Here is a 19,984-nt window from a genome sequence, read left to right on the forward strand (position 1 = left end):
CCTCATACAGACCCAGCGTCTGCTGGGGGCAGGAACAATAGCAATGGAGGAGGAAGGGAACGGTTCTGGTGGTGGGACGGAACAGAAAAGGTGAGGACTTTGACTTGCTTCACAAGGCGTGTAACTGTATAATGTTGACAACAACAAACGGCTACTCGCAGATAAGATTAACCAGAAGTTAGAATAGCCTATCTGGTCATGTGATCATGCCGTGCGTTATTGTGGTGTTAAAATATTTAAATTGTTAAATTACATTTGCTATAGGGCCCTATATAGCCCTATAGCAACTGTATTTAATTTCTTAAGTTTAACTTGCAATTGCCTATATAGCCTATGCACCTGTCAAAAAATGATAGGCCTAATTATCCTATGAAGTTGTTTCCTTCATTTCATTTGTGTATCCCACAAAAACAAACTAAACAAAACGACTAATGCACTTCTGATATCATGTCGCTGAAGTCAGATAATAGAAGAACTATAGGCTACAAGCTTACTACGAGGCAACTGGATAGGCTAATTTCAGAATCCACTTTTATCGTCACTTCCACAATATACTTTACAATTTACACTAGGCATACGGGGGAGAAAAATCCTGTTCTCCACAACTCATGGTGCCTCACGGTTTAAAACAATAGACATATTAAAAAGAGGCAAATAAGCCTTTTAAAAACATTAAAAAGTAGAGAGAGCAGACAACATTGTCTGATGTGATTCTTTTGGATGAATGCCTGGATAACTAACATTGTCTGATGTGATTCTTTTGGATGAATGCCTGGATAACTAACATTGTCTGATGTGATTATTTTTTATGAATGCCTGGATAACTATATAGGCATGCTTATACTATTAGCTAGGATACTAACTGGTTTTTCAGGTACTGTACATGGATAGTGGCTGAATGAGCAGTGAAGGAAAGGCTATACAGTATCAATTGTGCCCTGCAGCTATACAATTAATCTAGTGAGTGGCATACTGTATATCTTATATCTGTAACCTTCATCTTCTAGCCATGGATTTGCACCCGTTTTCCAATGCAAGTGCTGACATTTTTGCCATTGAGCCAATAGAGCCTGCCTGCTTTTGGATAGAATATTGACCTGGTCAGGTTTGTCCACACTGATGCACCAATCACAACTTGTTGCACGCTCAAGCTGCAAGTTTTTCAGTTGCAACTTGAAACTAGTTGTGTGAGAGATGTTTACATACACGGATTCAAATTAAAACCCCTTCAGTGCCAATGGCGTCTTTGGACGCCTTTTTGAAAATAAATAAATATATATATTTTTTTGAGTGGTGCAACCACTCCTACAACCAGCAATGTCCGTGTACCTGTGTACCTGTGTAAATGAGCACGAGTATGTGACTTTTTTACTTCATCCAGATTTCGAAATTTCCTCTAATCTGGTGTTCAGGTGATGATATGCACAATAGAATTACAAATTATTTCTTTTACTTATAATGGGCTTCGTGGCATCGAGGACCAAAACTGGTGTCCACCAGGTGGCGCTGGATGTTAAATGGATTGTGAAATTCAAAAAACTACATTTAGTGTGTGTAAGTAATGCATAGTGTAATGATAAAGCCTCAGCTGCCTGACTCAGATGACACATTTATCTGCATAAGCATATTGATAACCATAACATGATGATTGTCTATAGTACTGCATCAGAGGGACTGACAATATGATATGAGATGCAAGCGTGTTCCTGATCATTCTGTTCTTATCTTGGTTTCCATAATCTACTAGGGACGTCATACATAGATATACTGTCCTACTGTAATATATTACTCCAGAACGTATGTGTAACGCATCACTGTGTGTGGGCATATGTTCTCCGCGCCTGTGACTCGATGGATCTTCACCCACCAGCCCAAGGGATTAGATGGAGACTTCTAGAGGCCTTAGAGATGATCACCCTCTTTGTCATTACACGTTTAATTGTACCATTACCTACAATGTAGGTAATGGTAAAGAGTAAACTGACCCAATTACCCCTTGTCCTACATGAATATCACCATTGCAGCAGTAAACAGTTGTTTACATGCAAAGCACGTAAGCACGTCTATGGCTAACCCATTCACTTTCCCACTTTCCCCTTGTGCCAAACTAATTCACTATACTCACTATCCCAAACCAGTAAGTAATATTATTTTCATGTAGGCTATTGAACTAGTATCATTTTCTGGTAGTGTTATAATGCAAGACAACACACCAATAGCTAGCACTGGTGCAATGCTATCACATATCTTCTAACTCTAGAGATGCACCTTGCCAAAAATCACTATGAGCCCCTCAGAAGATCATGGTATACCACTACCAACCAACGCTACATGGCTCACGGACTATGTTTGTTATAATGCCATAATGACATGTTCTCCTTGTGTTTCATGATTCAGTCATGGTGTGGAGTCCCTACACCGCCAGAGGAAACCTTCGTATCGTACTGGGTTCAAACTCCTGCTCCTCCTCGGGACGCTTTCCATGTTGATCATCTACTACGCTCGATACAGCAGCTCTTTGACCTGGTGGGAGAGCTTTCCATCACATGTGCTGGACCACAGCTTGATCAATAGAAACAATTCCCAAAATCCTCCAGGCACTTATCAAGCTGAAACTCATGTAGTGACGGAGGCTCCCCTGACCATCAATAGAACCAATTCCCAAAATCCAAATGCTACTTATCATGATGAAACTCATGTAGTGACGGAGGCTCCCCTGACCACTCATGTAGTGACGGAGGCTCCCCTGACCACTCATGTAGTGACGGAGGCTCCCCTGACCAGCACAGACATTGACAGGAGGACTACTGTGCGACCGTTTCAGTACCACTTAGCCTATGCCCCCAACTACCGTTACATCATGGACGATACAACGGCCTGTGAGACCGAGCCCCCTTTCCTGGTGCTGATGGTGCCGGTTGCACCCGCTGGCGTGGCAGCGCGGGATGCCATCCGGAAGACATGGGCTAGTGAGTCCCCAGTTCTCGGCGCAATGGTTAAGACTATTTTCGTGCTCGGTCTACCAGGGGGAGCGAGCGCCGAGCAGCAGCAGGACAACGTCAGACAGGAGAACCTGCAGCACCATGACCTGATCCAGAGTGACTTCATGGACACTTACCTCAATTTAACCATCAAGACCATGGTGATAATGGACTGGCTAGCCACGCGCTGCCCCAAGGCAGAATATGCTATGAAGATAGACTCAGACATGTTCCTGAACATTGGCAATCTGGTGAGCATGTTGCAAACGCCTGGTTTCCCCAAGCGGAACTACCTGACAGGATACATGATGTGGAACAGACCGGTCGTGCACTCCAGGGACTCCAAGTGGTACGTCCCAAAGGAGATGTACCCAGATGACACCTACCCAACCTACACGCTGGGTATGGGCTACGTGTTCTCCAATGACCTCCCTGCGAAATATGTGGAGATCTCAAAGGAAATAAAGCCCTTTAATATAGAGGATGCCTATATTGGCGTGTGCATGAAAAAGCTGGGACTTTCACCGACCTCTCCTCCAAAACCCTGGCAGTTTAAGGCTTATAACACAGCCTACAATCGTTGTGAATACTCCAAAATCATTACCTACATTCTTAACTCCCCACAGCAGCTGTTGAACTACTGGACAGACTTGAAGAAACCTGGACCACCATGTATCTCATGGTGGTCCTAGTGGACATCAGCACTATGATTTCTAATTGATGACAGGTCAGGGATCTAATATGGGCAAAGGACAACCAGACATATAGTTCAAACTACATTACGCATACTACATTATGCTAACACAGTCAGTCCAGGTACAGGTGGCCAGGCCAGAATTGTAGTATAGTATTTTTATATTTTATCTTGTTTTTAAAGGTCTATTGTACAGCTAGAATCGGTAATGTGTGAGAGGAAGGAAGTAAGGAAAAGATTTAGTCGATTACCTGTTTCCACTGACTAAAACTGAGACTAAATATATTGACAATTTCATCAACAAATAAAAACTAATGTTAGGAAGGGACAAGAGATCCAGTATAAGTCATTTTACACTTGGTTTCAGTAAGTATACCAGTAAGACGCGCAAACGCGGGAAGCGAACGCAGGTGAGACCCTGCAGATCATGTCTGTCTGTCTGTGTGTCTGTCCCGCTGTTACTGTATATGTGGACCTGGCCCCTTTTGTGCCCATATATTGAGCTGAGTGATTGCTGATGCAACACACTCCATATTTGGATAGCGGGACAGACAGACACACAGACAGACATGATCTGCTAGGTCTCATAGTAAGTGCTCACTGCGTTCGCAACAAACAGTCATTACGACGTCATCAAGGCTCACCAAAACACATTTTAGCCGACTAAATCAACTGTAGATTTAGTCGACTAAAAATCCTATGATATTTAGTCGACTAAAACTACACTAACACTAAGACATTCCAGGTGACTAAAATGAAAACTATTCAAGAGACTAGGACTAAAACACCACTGTGCACAAGTCACTACGAGTTGTAGGGCAAATGGCTGGTCTGAGAACAGGTTTGGCGACACAAAACAGAACATTACAGACCTACTTTCATAGTTCACACCTGGCAGTGTTGGAGAGTTGTGAACTATACATGCTTTAAGTACATTTCTGACAAAGCATGGCTTTCTGAACTTACGTCATAGGCCAGCCAAAGTCTATGGACTTTAATGTTTGTTTAGGGTAAAGTAAGATGTAATTTGTGCCAACCAAGTCTATGGACTTTAATATTTGTTTGGGTTCAACTACATTCAAGTATTTATTTTGTGTCCGTTTTTCTGTAGTTAACTGACATTACAATTTGTGTGATAAAAGGACTTGTTTGTTTTATTTTATTTTATCATTGCTTCTCTAACCAGCCCGACTGCCTTTGACCTCCCCCTGACCACTGTTTACAACTATTATTTCATATTTACAACTCAAGACTCAGGGATATTCCAGGAAGCTGGATTGTTAGCTCAAAACATTTGTCTTTAATTTATTTATGTTTTGAATCTGAATCTGAATATTGGTATTTATTAACAAATGTTCAGAGAAGTTGCAAACTACTGAACGTGGCTAATGAAGGAATCCTGCTTGAAATAAATACATACCTAAATACCCACATTGTAGAGTCCTCTACAATATGGTGTCTGACTGATGGATGCACATTGTATATTAAACCAAAGTTGATATCTGCGTGCACTTTCCCATGAATTGTGGGATTTTATTTTTATGTATGACCTGTGAACAAGTTGGCACAATGTTTTGCAATAAAATGATGTTGAATGGAATTGTTTTTTTAATGTGACAATTTTGTATTATACTTTGTTATAATTCTGTATCACGTGTACGTTTCAATCACGTGTCAATTTGATCTTTATTTATTCTCGTTCACAGTTTACCCCATTTTGGGTGTGTTTTAAACATTATGTTATAATTTAGCTATTGAAAAATAGCAGATCTACAAGCTCTACAATCTCTCGAGTCTACAATCTCATAGGGCTCCACTCGGTGGCGCTCTATGAGATTGTAGGTCTGCTAATTTTTTTTAATCGTGAAAACTGGAGGATTTAGAAGAATTTTATTAAATGGGTTAAACCGGCCACGACTAACCTCATATCAGTCTTAACCCATTGACGCCTGGTGCAACGTATACGTTGTTCTACCCTTGATGCCGGCCGTGCTCTCTGTGTCTCATCAGCTATTGCTATACATGTAGCAACATAACTATTTTTTTTTTAAATCATCAGAATTTGAAGGTTTTCAGAAACCTTAGGTCAGGCCCTAGAAGGCGTTCCCAGATTCGGCCTCAGGCATCAATGGGTTAAGCGGCCAAAAAGCATAGAGTTATCCCTGATGGATGTACCAATACAGTCACTATTAGGTTGCACTGACAGAGAGAAAGGAATGTTTCAGACAAGGAGTCAGTGGGTAAATGTATCGTTCAAAATATGGCTGGAAGTTGTTAAACGCTCCCAGCTTCAGAGGGAGGCAAAACTTTTAAATTGGCCAGCATATGACCCTGACTTCATACCAGTAGTATTAGACAATAGGTATAAACAATGGCACCAACAAGCCTAATCACTGTATTTACAAATGCTTATGGCTCAGGAAGCAACAGGGGTCTTGTAAGTAAACTATATAATGGACTTATGTCGTTGAAAAAGGACTCTACAATATATGTGAAAGAGCGATGGGAAAAAGAGTTGGGCATTGATATAAGTGATGAAGTATGGATGAATATATGGGAAACGCAATCAACGACCACTAATTCCTTGACTTGGAGAGACTTTTGTTGGAAAAAACAGATTCGCTTCTTTATTACTCCAAAACAGAAGTCCAAACAGACTGGCAACCATATGGACTGTTGGAGAGAATGTGGAGATACAGTGGTTGATCATGCACATGTCTTTTGGTCTTGTCCTGTAATTCAACCATTTTGGAAGGAAGTGACAACACTTATCTCAAACATTATGGGTTTTAGAATAGATGATACATTCACATCTTTGTACCTAGGACAACTACCAGACTGGCTAAATCGGGATGAGTCCTACTTACTTAAGATTCTACTACTAGCAAGCAAAAAAGCTGGTTACAAAAGAACTGTCCCACTGCCGACCTATTTATCAACATTGTGAAACAACTACATCACCTAGAACAGATGACCTATTCTTTAAGACTGCAAAAAGAGCTGGGTGAAAGAAGATGGGAGAAATGGACAGAGTACTTAGCTGGGGGGGTGGATGTGGAGTGAATATGGGCGGTGTCTTTCCGGTTGTCATTGAATGTAAGGAATGGAAAAATCTGTAATATGTATTGTTGTTGTTGTACATCCCATGACCTCTTGTTTCTTTTCTTTTTTTTTGTCTTTTGTTTTTACTCAGTTTTTTACTGTTGATGTTTCTGTCCTCTGTTTGTTTGTCTTTTGTGTCTGTCTTGCATATTAAAAAATTCTAAAACGACCCAGTTTGCAGATTACTATGAAAATCTGCAAAACCTGTCAGTCTGTCCATCTGACAACAGATTCATGTCTCTGAATTTTACTTGACTATGCCTACTGAATGCTAATGTATTGTGCTTTTATGTAAATTTGTCTATAGGCCTACTACTTCATTTGACCATCTTTGAACCATCATTAAACATTTGGATTTCTAAAGAAATGACACGATGAAATTGACTGTTAGAATTATTTGATTGTGTCTTGTTCTATAAATTCTATTATGGATTTGAAGTGGCGGTGAACACCAACATTCCAACACAACAGTCTGTACCGTCTGTGACCACCAGATGGTGTATTTGCCCCACTCTACTCTCTCTCTCCCTCTGACCCTCTCTCTCTGACACACACACACACACACACACACACACACACACACACACACACACACACACACACACACACACACACACACACACACACACACACACACACACACACACACACACACACACACACACAGTGTTGGATTTTACAGCTACTTTGTATTGTAATTAAAGAGCCTGTGTATTATGCAAATCACAGAGGCTAGATGGTCCATGATTACACATACACAGCCCATTTCTGCAAGGCAGCAGCAGCAATAAACATATTTGGGAGAAAGTGCCTTCCCTTTCTCCATGAATTTATCCAACCGGGCAATAGTTTATTAAATGAGTTTGCAACATGCTCTCAAATGTGAACACACCTGTGTCACACCGTACCTGTTACAAAGGTTCCAAACAGACAGCCATATTACTCAAAAGTCAAAACAAACAATCAACTAAAGTTTTCACCAGACCTCTGTTGCAGCAGCACCCCACTTCCCGTGCCCTGTCTGCCTGTGACTATGTTTTTCCTTTTTACCACATTTTCTCCCATAATTTTGTCATTATGCCAATTGATTCCTCCCCACACATATTGTGTGCTGGCCTGGCACTGCGGTTATGTATATCCTACTGGCAACTGACTCACCTACCACCAGTGAGGAGCCCCCACCGGGAGGACGTCAGAGAGCCTTCATCCTACTCCACTCCCAGGCTGCAGGTGCCACATATTAAGCCGTACCGTCCGTACGCCAAGCTGTCAGGTGGGATGCGTCTTCTTACTTGGTGTTCTGTGTGGGGCAGAGAAAGTCAAACACTGCAGTAATGTGCTGTAACTCCAAAGTGTGTGATCTAAGACATACCTAGAGTGTGTGTGTGTGTGTGTGTGTGTGTGTGTGTGTGTGTGTGTGTGTGTACTAGTACTGACTGCACACAGGCCCAGTCACTTAGTCAGACATCTTCTATATTATAGAAAAGATGTCATTAGCAATACCCGTACAGTAATATTTGATTTATACTGCTTATTAAAAGCATACTGTTTTACCAAGAGCTCATTGTGGATTTAGTATGATGGCTTGTGTCGTTTGACCTGCAGGCAGACTATTTACTGTAGTTCAGTATGAGCTAACACACAAACCAGTTGTCAGGCAGAAGTAAACCTGACACCATTCACGTGGTTTCAGAGCAAACAGAAAACATGATAATGACAAGCTTTTGTGGAAGAATTAACTGCTCTTCTGAGACATATTCTCTGGCACAGATTAGTTACCAATGTGTTAGTTGCAGGTGATCATCATGATCATCAGCCTTTGTTCTGATTGTTGTTTTTTCTCACGGTAAAGCATTGATTATTTTTCATCTCAACTCAAGCACTCCCAGTTTAATGTGGGAGTCACATCACAGCTGTCACTCGATCCTGTAGGTTCACACTCTATAACATACGACGAATTAGACCGTTCCTCACCCAGGAATCAGCCCAGCTCCTAATCCAGACAACAGTCTTGTCAAAACTTGACTATTGTAACTCCCTCCTTACTGGCCTACCATGTGCACTTAAACCTCTCCAGCTGATCCAAAATGCCGCAGCTCGCTTGGTCTTCAACCAGCCAAAATTCTCACATGTCTCCCCCCTGCTCCGTTCCCTCCACTGGCTCCCGGTCGCTGCCCGCACAGAATACAAAACTCTGATGCTGGCATTCAAAGCAACCAAAGGTATGGCTCCCCCATATCTTGCAAGTATGATCGAACCCTACAAACCCTCCCGCTCACTCAGATCAGCCAACGCAGAGAACCCTCACTAAAAACGCCGGGACAACACTCCACACGTCCCAAACTCTTCTCCCTTCTGGCTCCAAAACTGTGGAATGCACTTCCCATTGCAGTCAGAACTGCAGCATCACTCCCAATCTTCCGCCGTAGTCTGAAAACCCACCTTTTCAGACTCCATCATGGCCCATAGCACTTACCCCACCCCCTTAGATAGCAATTCTGTAGACTTAGATAGCATTTGATACAGACTTATAGCATGTTATGTAGACAGCATAAGTGCATTGTATGTGCTATTGTCATAGCACGTCATAGTACATATGTATAGCATAGTAGTATAGATGTATAGCTTATATGTATAGTTTCATTATAGATATTCCACTGTTACTTTCTTAGCTTACGCATGTTTCATGATAAATGTTTTTATGTGATGTATACCCATGCTTTTTTGTTCTTGCTTAATGTAAGTCGCTCTGGATTAAGAGCGTCTGCTAAATTGTAAATTGTAAATTGTAAATGTGCCTATTAGGCCAAGGTGCCCCATTTATTATCATTTTATTTTTCATCTCTGGGACCCCAATCTACACTGTAAAAATTCTCATTTGTACATTCTCTGAGTTACAGACCCGTAAGGGTCCATTTGTACACCTGGTGACCACATGTTGAGAACAGAGTGGTAAAGGACATTTTATACATGTATGTATACATGTATTACAGTACAGTATATACAGTATTTTCTACTCATCAAGAAGTCAAGTACGTCACATCATGTGTAGTGGGTGAAGTGGTTTGGAACAAGTTTTTCTCAGTGCCTATAAGTTTTTCCAGTGACAAAGGTTCAATGAGGACCTGCACAATGCCATCTTGGAAATTAGTTTAACTTGGTTCATATAAACGAAAATAAATCCAGCCAAGAGCTACATTCAAGGTGGAAGAACATAGACAAAAATGTGTATAGATATTTATGTGTATACATTTGCTGAAGATAACTGTCTGTTAGTGATTTATTTTTGCCAAATCAAGTAACTCAAGGCAACCTAGTGGTGTGCATAGTTGCGGAGTGCCATTACATACAGACAAAGCGACAAACTGACAGACAGACTGTGTGTCTCATTACAATAGTATTTCACTATCACTACACTCAACGCTCAACTAAAGAAGATGTTAAGAAAGCGGTCTTCATGACAATGGCCAGATTTGGCCAGTATCTGTTTTGTCTTATATTCCTTTTGCACATTGAGGTATTCTATCATAATCAGTATTTCAAATGTGTCTAAGTGCCTTGCAAGTTGCATCATTACACATGTGTGAAAAATTCACACGCAGCATACAAATAAAAGGTACACAAATGTAAGTTTATAAATGTACAATTTACTATGTTTTAGACGTTACATTTTAACAGTTGACAAGAGATGTTATTTGTACATCAAGGCAACTACTTCTGTTTTCATGGATGTCATTAAAGTTGATGACGTTGACAATAACTCTGTCAATAAAAGCGAAAAGAAATGCAAAAGCAGCATTGTATGCTCTCTTCATGGTCTCTCTGTGTCTACCTACTGTAACTATGTGTGTGCGTGGATGGGGGGGCAGGTGCATTCTTCAGCCACACCCCTCCCATAATAGTCATGACAATGACTAAACATTACCCCTTATATCTGTCAGTTTCTCTCAGTTCCTCTCCCGGCTTGTACCCACCCAGTCTTGTTCAGGAGAGGAACACACCTGTAACACGCATAACACTTTGACTAAAGGCTCATGCCCTCATACAGACCCAGCGTCTGCTGGGGGCAGGAACAATAGCAATGGAGGAGGAAGGGAACGGTTCTGGTGGTGGGACGGAACAGAAAAGGTGAGGACTTTGACTTGCTTCACAAGGCGTGTAACTGTATAATGTTGACAACAACAAACGGCTACTCGCAGATAAGATTAACCAGAAGTTAGAATAGCCTATCTGGTCATGTGATCATGCCGTGTGTTATTGTGCTGTTAAAATATTTAAATTGTTAAATTACATTTGCTATAGGGCCCTATATAGCCCTATAGCAACTGTATTTAATTTCTTAAGTTTAACTTGCAATTGCCTATATAGCCTATGCACCTGTCAAAAAATTATAGGCCTAATTATCCTATGAAGTTGTTTCCTTCATTTCATTTGTGTATCCCACAAAAACAAACTAAACAAAACAGGCCGACTAATGCACTTCTGATATCATGTCGCTGAAGTCAGATAATAGAAGAACTATAGGCTACAAGCTTACTACGAGGCCACTGGATAGGCTCATTTCAGAATCCACTTTTATTGTCACTTCCACAATATACTTTACAATTTACACTATAGGCATACAGGGGAGAAAAACCTGTTCTCCACAACTCATGGTGCTTCACGGTTTAAAACAATAGACATGTTAAAAAGAGGCAAAGCCTTTTAAAAACATTAAAAAGTAGAGAGAGCAGACAACATTGTCTGATGTGATTCTTTTGGATGAATGCCTGGATAACTAACATTGTCTGATATGATTATTTTGGATGAATGCCTGGATAACTAACATTGTCTGATGTGATTCTTTTGGATGAATGCCTGGATAACTAACATTGTCTGATGTGATTATTTTGATGAATGCCTGGATAACTAACATTGTCTGATGTGATTATTTTGGATGAATGCCTGGATAACTAACATTGTCTGATGTGATTATTTTGATGAATGCCTGGATAACTAACATTGTCTGATGTGATTATTTTGATGAATGCCTGGATAACTAACATTGTCTGATGTGATTCTTTTGGATGAATGCCTGGATAACTAACATTGTCTGATGTGATTATTTGTTATGAATGCCTGGATAACTATATAGGCATGCTTATACTATTAGCTAGGCTACTAACTGGTTTTTCAGGTACTGTACATGAATAGTGGCTGAATGAGCAGTGAAGGAAAGGCTATACAGTATCAATTGTGCCCTGCAGCTATACAATTAATCTAGTGAGTGGCATACTGTATATCTTATATCTGTAACCTTCATCTTCTAGCCATGGATTTGCACCCGTTTTCCAATGCAAGTGCTGACATTTTTGCCATTGAGCTAATAGAGCCTGCCTGCTTTTGGATAGAATATTGACCTGGTCAGGTTTGTCCACACTGATGCACCAATCACAACTTGTTGCACGCTCAAGCTGCAAGTTTTTCAGTTGCAACTAGTTCATCACTGTGTGTTGGCATATGTATGGATCTTCACCCACCAGCCCACGGGATTAGATGGAGACTTCTAGAGGCCTTAGAGATGGTCACCCTCTTTGTCATTACACGTTTAATTGTACCATTACCTACAATGTAGGTAATGGTAAAGAGTAAACTGACCCAATTACCCCTTGATACATGAATATCACCATTGCAGCAGTAAACAGTTGTTTACATGCAAAGCACGTAAGCACGTCTATGGCTAACCCATTCACTTTCCCACTTTCCCCTTGTGCCAAACTAATTCACTATACTCACTATCCCAAACCAGTAAGTAATATTATTTTCATGTAGGCTATTGAACTAGTATCATTTTCTGGTAGTGTTATAATGCAAGACAACACACCAATAGCTAGCACTGGTGCAATGCTATCACATATTTTCTAACTCTAGAGATGCACCTGGCCAAAAATCACTATGAGCCCCTCAGAAGATCATGGTATACCACTACCAACCAACGCTACATGGCTCACGGACTATGTTTGTTATAATGCCATAATGACATGTTCTCCTTGTGTTTCATGATTCAGTCATGGTGTGGAGTCCCTACACCGCCAGAGGAAACCTTCGTATCGTACTGGGTTCAAACTCCTGCTCCTCCTCGGGACGCTTTCCATGTTGATCATCTACTACGCTCGATACAGCAGCTCTTTGACCTGGTGGGAGAGCTTTCCCTCCCATGTGCCGTACCACAGGTTGATCAATACAAACAATTCACAAAATCCAAATGCTACTTATCATGATGAAATTCATGTAGTGACGGAGGCTCCCCTGACCACTCATGTAGTGGCGGAGGCTCCCCTGACCAGCACAGACATTGACAGGAGGACTACTGTGCGACCGTTTCAGTACCACTTAGCCTATGCCCCCAACTACCGTTACATCATGGACGATACAACGGCCTGTGAGACCGAGCCCCCTTTCCTGGTGCTGATGGTGCCGGTTGCACCCGCTGACGTGGCAGCGCGGGATGCCATCCGGAAGACATGGGCTAGTGAGTCCCCAGTTCTCGGCGCAATGGTTAAGACTATTTTCGTGCTCGGTCTACCAGGGGGAGCGAACGCCGAGCAGCAGCAGGACAAAGTCAGACAGGAGAACCTGCAGCACCATGACCTGATCCAGAGTGACTTCATGGACACTTACCTCAATTTAACCATCAAGACCATGGTGATAATGGACTGGCTAGCCACGCGCTGCCCCATGGCAGAATATGCTATGAAGATAGACTCAGACATGTTCCTGAACATTGGCAACCTGGTGAGCATGTTGCAAACGCCTGGTTTCCCCAAGCAGAACTACCTGACAGGATACATGATGTGGAACAGACCGGTCGTGCGCTCCAGGGACTCCAAGTGGTACGTCCCAAAGGAGATGTACCCAGATGACACCTACCCAACCTACACGCTGGGTATGGGCTACGTGTTCTCCAACGACCTCCCTGCGAAATATGTGGAGATCTCAAAGGAAATAAAGCCCTTTAATATAGAGGATGCCTATATTGGCATGTGCATGAAAAAGCTGGGACTTTCACTGACCTCGCCTCCAAACCCCTGGCAGTTTAAGGCTTATAACACAGCCTACAATCGTTGTGAATACTCCAAAATCATTACCTACATTCTTAACTCCCCACAGCAGCTGTTGAACTACTGGACAGACTTGAAGAAACCTGGACCACCTTGCTAACGGTGCATGCATTCATGGGTGAGATACATATGACATATTTACTAGTGAGAGGTTGTTCATGATTTACCAAAGTACTGTCTATGACATCAGCACTATGATTTCTAATTGATGACAGGTCAGGGATCTAATATGGGCAAAGGACAAGCAGACATATAGTTCAAACTACATTACGCATACTGCATTATGCTAACACAGTCAGTCCAGGTACAGGGGGCCAGGCCAGAATTGTAGTATAGTATTTTTTATAGGTCTATTGTACAGCTAGAATCGGTAATGTGTGAGAGGAAGGAAGTAAGGAATTTTTTTCGTCGACTACCTGTTTCCACTGACTAAAACTGAGACTAAATATATTGACAATTTCATCAACAAATAAAAACTAATGTTAGGAAGGGACAAGAGATCCAGTATAAGTCATTTTACACTTGGTTTCAGTAAGTATACCAGTAAGACGCGCAAACGCGGGAAGCGAACGCAGCTGAGACCCTGCAGATCATGTCTGTCTGTCTGTCCCGCTGTTACTGTATATGTGGACCTGGCCCCTTTTGTGCCCATATATGGAGCTGAGTGATTGCTGATGCAACACACTCCATATTTGGATAGCGGGACAGACAGACACACAGACAGACATGATCTGCTAGGTCTCATAGTAAGTGCTCACAGCGTTCGCAATCACTGCGTTCGCAACAAACAGTCATTACGACAGCATCAAGGCTCGCCAAAACACATTTTAGCCGACTAAATCAACTGGAGATTTAGTCGACTAAAAATCCTATGATATTTTTTTAGTCGACTAAAACTACACTAACACCAAGACATTCCAGGTGACTAAAATGAAAACTATTTCAAGAGACTACGACTAAAACACCACTGTGCACAAGTCACTACGAGTTGTAGGTCAAATGGCTGGTCTGAGAACAGGTTTGGCGACACAAAACAGAACATTACAGACCTACTTTCATAGTTCACACCTGCCAGTGTTGGAGAGTTGTGAACTATACATGCTTTAAGTACATTTCTGACAAAGCATGGCTTTCTGAACTTACGTCATAGGCCAGCCAAGTCTATGGACTTTTAATGTTTGTTGAGAGCCTAATTTCCTTTCCCAGCCAAAGTCTATGGACTTTAATGTTTGTTTAGGGTAAAGTAAGATGTAATATGTGCCAACCAAGTCTATGGACTTTAATATTTGTTTGGGTTCAACTACATTCAAGTATTTCTTTTGTGTCCGTTTTTCTGTAGTTAACTGACATTACAATTTGTGTGATAAAAGGACTGTTTGTTTTTATTTATTTTATCATTGCTTCTCTAACCAGCCCGACTGCCTTTGACCTCCCCCTGACCACTGTTTACAACTATTATTTCATATTTACAACTCAAGACTCAGGGATATTCCAGGAAGCTGGATTGTTAGCTCAAAACATTTGTCTTTAATTTATTTATGAATCTGAATATTGGTATTTATTAACAAATGTTCAGAGAAGTTGCAAACTACTGAACGTGGCTAATGAAGGAATCCTGCTTGAAATAAATACATACATAAAAACCCACATTGTAGAGTCCTCTACAATATGGAAGCCAGGTGTCTGACTGATGGATGCACATTGTATATTAAACCAAAGTTGATATCTGCGTGCACTTTCCCATGAATTGTGGGATTTTATTTTTATGTATGACCTGTGAACAAGTGGGCACAATGTTTTGCAATAAAATTATGTTGAATGGAATTGTTTTTTTAATGTGACAATTTTGTATTATACTTTGTTATAATTCTGTATCACGTGTACGTTTCAATCACGTGTCAATTTGATCTTTATTTATTCTCGTTCACAGTTTACCCCATTTTGGGTGTGTTTTAAACATTATGTTATAATTTAGCTATTGAAAAATAGCAGATCTACAAGCTCTACAATCTCTCGAGTCTACAATCTCATAGGGCTCCACTCGGTGGCGCTCTATGAGATTGTAGGTCTGCTAAATTTTTTTAATCGTGAAAACTGGAGGATTTAGAAGAATTTTATTAAATGGGTTAAACCGGCCACGACTAACCTCATATCAGTCTTAAGCGGCCAAAAAGCATAGAGTTATCCCTGATGGATGTACCAATACAGTCACTATTAGGTTGCACTGACAGAGAGAAAGGAATGTTTCAGACAAGGAGTCAGTGGGTAAATGTATCGTTCAAAATATGGCTGGAAGTTGTTAAACGCTCCCAGCTTCAGAGGGAGGCAAAACTTTTAAATTGGCCAGCATATGACCCTGACTTCATACCAGTAGTATTAGACAATAGGTATAAACAATGGCACCAACAAGCCTAATCACTGTATTTACAAATGCTTATGGCTCAGGAAGCAACAGGGGTCTTGTAAGTAAACTATATAATGGACTTATGTCGTTGAAAAAGGACTCTACAATATATGTGAAAGAGCGATGGGAAAAAGAGTTGGGCATTGATATAAGTGATGAAGTATGGATGAATATATGGGAAACGCAATCAACGACCACTAATTCCTTGACTTGGAGAGACTTTTGTTGGAAAAAACAGATTCGCTTCTTTATTACTCCAAAACAGAAGTCCAAACAGACTGGCAACCATATGGACTGTTGGAGAGAATGTGGAGATACAGTGGTTGATCATGCACATGTCTTTTGGTCTTGTCCTGTAATTCAACCATTTTGGAAGGAAGTGACAACACTTATCTCAAACATTATGGGTTTTAGAATAGATGATACATTCACATCTTTGTACCTAGGACAACTACCAGACTGGCTAAATCGGGATGAGTCCTACTTACTTAAGATTCTACTACTAGCAAGCAAAAAAGCTGGTTACAAAAGAACTGTCCTACTGCCGACCTATTTATCAACATTGTGAAACAACTACATCACCTAGAACAGATGACCTATTCTTTAAGACTGCAAAAAGAGCTGGGTGAAAGAAGATGGGAGAAATGGACAGAGTACTTAGCTGGGGGGGTGGATGTAGAGTGAATATGGGCGGTGTCTTTCCGGTTGTCATTGAATGTAAGGAATGGAAAAATCTGTAATATGTATTGTTGTTGTTGTACATCCCATGACCTCTTGTTTCTTTTTTTTTTTTTGTCTTTTGTTTTTACTCAGTTTTTTACTGTTGATGTTTCTGTCCTCTGTTTGTTTGTCTTTTGTGTCTGTCTTGCATATTCAAAAATTCTAAAACGACCCAGTTTGCAGATTACTATGAAAATCTGCAAAACCTGTCAGTCTGTCCATCCGACAACAGATTCATGTCTCTGAATTTTACTTGACTATATGCCTACTGAATGCTAATGTATTGTGCTTTTATGTAAATTTGTCTATAGGCCTACTACTTAATTTGACCATCTTTAAACCATCATTAAACATTTGGATTTCTAAAGAAATGACACGATGAAGTTGACTGTTAGAATTATTTGATTGTGTCTTGTTCTATAAATTCTATTATGGATTTTAAGTGGCGGTGAACACCAACATTCCAACACAACAGTCTGTACCGTCTGTGACCACCAGATGGTGGATTTTCCCCACTCTACGCTCTCTCTCCCTCTGACCCTCTCTCTCTGACACACACACACACACACACACACACACACACACACACACACACACACACACACACACACACACACACACACACACACACACACACACACACACACACACACACACACACACACACACACACACACACACACACACACACACACACACACACACACACACACACACACACACACACACCAACAGTGTTGGATTTTACAGCTACTTTGTATTGTAATTAAAGAGACTGTGTATTATGCAAATCACAGAGGCTAGATGGTCCATGATTACACATACACAACCCATTTCTGCAAGGCAGCAGCAGCAATAAACATATTTGGGAGAAAGTGCCTTCCCTTTCTCCATGAATTTATCCAACCGGTCAATAGTTTATTAAATGAGTTTGCAACATGCTCTCAAATGTGAACACACCTGTGTCACACCGTACCTGTTACAAAGGTTCCAAACAGACAGCCATATTACTCAAAAGTCAAAACAAACAATCAACTAAAGTTTTCACCAGACCTCTGTTGCAGCGCACTCAGCACCCCACTTCCCGTGCCCTGTCTGCCTGGGGCTGGTCTAAAGGTGACTATGTTTTTCCTTTTTCCCACATTTTCTCCATAATTTTGTCATTATGCCAATTGATTCCTCCCCACACATATTGTGTGCTGGCCTGGCACTGCTGTTATGTATATCCTACTGGCTACTGACTCACCTACCACCAGTGAGGAGCCCCCACCGGGAGGACGTCAGAGAGCCTTCATCCTACTCCACTCCCAGGCTGCAGGTGCCACATATTAAGCCGTACCGTCCGTACGCCAAGCTGTCAGGTGGGATGCGTCTTCTTACTTGGTGTTCTGTGTGGGGCAGAGAAAGTCAAACACTGCAGTAATGTGCTGTAACTCCAAAGTGTGTGATCTAAGATTAAATCTGACTTCAGACAAAATACCTAGAGCGTACGTGTGTGTGTGTACTAGTACTGACTGCACACAGGCCCAGTCACTTAGTCAGACATCTTCTATATTATATAGAAAATATGTCATTAGCAATACCCGTACAGTAATATTTGATTTATACTGCTTATTAAAAGCATACTGTTTTACCAAGAGCTCATTGTGGATTTAGTATGATGGCTTGTGTCGTTTGACCTGCAGGCAGACTATTTACTGTAGTTCAGTATGAGCTAACACACAAACCAGTTGTCAGGCAGAAGTAAACCTGACACCATTCACGTGGTTTCAGAGCAAACAGAAAACATGATAATGACAAGCCTTTGTGGAAGAATTAACTGCTCTTCTGAGACATATTCTCTGGCACAGATTAGTTACCAATGTGTTAGTTGCAGGTGATCATCATGATCATCAGCCTTTGTTCCGATTGTTGTTTTTTCTCACGGTAAAGCATTGATTATTTTTCATCTCAACTCAAGCACTCCCAGTTTAATGTGCCTATAGAGCGCCGCAGTCCCCGCCCCCTTTCAGAAAAGCGAGTGGCCCAGGAAGTGAAAGCCCCATGCATTCTGCCATCGGCACTTTTAATATAATTTATTTAAAGACGGTTACGCCGCGGACAAAGCCAATTCGGATCGTGACGAATCATGACAATGAACACAATATTTTGGGACGATCAAATCATTAGAAAGAAGAAAAGAAAGTCAGGAGACAACACTATTTGTTTTATTTTTCGTCTTATAAATTATTTGATCGGCCCAAAATATTGTGTTCATTGTCATGATTCGTCACGATCCGAATTGGCTTTGTCCGCGGCGTAACCGTCTTTAAATAAATTATATTAAAAGTGCCGATGGCAGAATGCATGGGGCTTTCACTTCCTGGGCCACTCGCTTTCTGAAAGGGGGCGGGGACTGCGGCGCTCTATTAGGCCAAGGTGCCCCATTTATTATCATTTTATTTTTCATCTCTGGGACCCCAATCTACACTGTAAAAATTCTCATTTGTACATTCTCTGAGTTACAGACCCGTAAGGGTCCATTTGTACACCCGGTGACCACATGTTGAGAACAGAGCGGTAAAGGACATTTTAATTGGATGTCACAACACTATGGAAGACATAGACTATTTGGAAGAGATGGACAACCCAACCAACCTGCGAACGGTGGTGTCTAAACTGCCATACAGAATGAAAGAACGCTGGCGTGATGTAGCCTACGATGTCAAAGAGCGGCAGGGCAGAAGAGCGAGGTTTGCGGATTTGGTCAGATACATTGACCGGCAAGCTAAAGTAGCTACAGATCCCCTCTTTGGTAATATACCAGACAGCCGCCCAGTCACGGCTGGACAGAATGATCAAAGAGAAAGACCTCCTGTGAAGAGAGAATTTCGTGGAAGTAGTTTCGCAACCAACGTTTCAGATGACAATGAGCAGCCTCAAGGAACATCTTGGAAGCCAGAAAGAACAAGCAAAACAGTGAATGCTTTTGAGAAGCCGTGTT

General features: G+C 41.3%; 2 protein-coding genes and 1 long non-coding RNA gene across 3 annotated transcripts; all 3 read left to right on the plus strand.

The window, feature by feature from the left end:
• Positions 1-43: 43 nt before the first annotated feature.
• On the plus strand, positions 44-3,673 carry LOC308312486 (beta-1,3-galactosyltransferase 5-like; the record flags this gene model as incomplete). The annotated part of the gene is made up of 2 exons (XM_080759094.1): positions 44-90; positions 2,398-3,673. 2 exons carry the CDS (start codon positions 44-46, stop codon positions 3,671-3,673), a joined length of 1,323 nt encoding a protein of 440 aa, XP_080615220.1.
• A 5,901-nt stretch (positions 3,674-9,574) lies between these two features.
• Positions 9,575-10,477, plus strand: LOC308309605. The gene is made up of 2 exons (XR_013963421.1): positions 9,575-9,753; positions 9,785-10,477. It is a non-coding gene; the product is annotated as an uncharacterized lncRNA (long non-coding RNA).
• A 381-nt stretch (positions 10,478-10,858) lies between these two features.
• LOC308312487 (beta-1,3-galactosyltransferase 5-like) lies at positions 10,859-14,121 on the plus strand (the record flags this gene model as incomplete). Its single annotated transcript, XM_080759095.1, has 2 exons — positions 10,859-10,905; positions 12,825-14,121. The coding sequence occupies 2 exons, from the start codon at positions 10,859-10,861 to the stop codon at positions 13,975-13,977; spliced, it is 1,200 nt and encodes a 399-aa protein (XP_080615221.1). The 3' UTR covers positions 13,978-14,121.
• Positions 14,122-19,984: the final 5,863 nt, after the last annotated feature.

The sequence above is a fragment of the Protomyctophum bolini genome (assembly GCF_963924005.1).
Source record: "Protomyctophum bolini genome assembly, chromosome: 3".
In the NCBI taxonomy this organism is placed as follows: Eukaryota; Metazoa; Chordata; class Actinopteri; order Myctophiformes; family Myctophidae; genus Protomyctophum; species Protomyctophum bolini.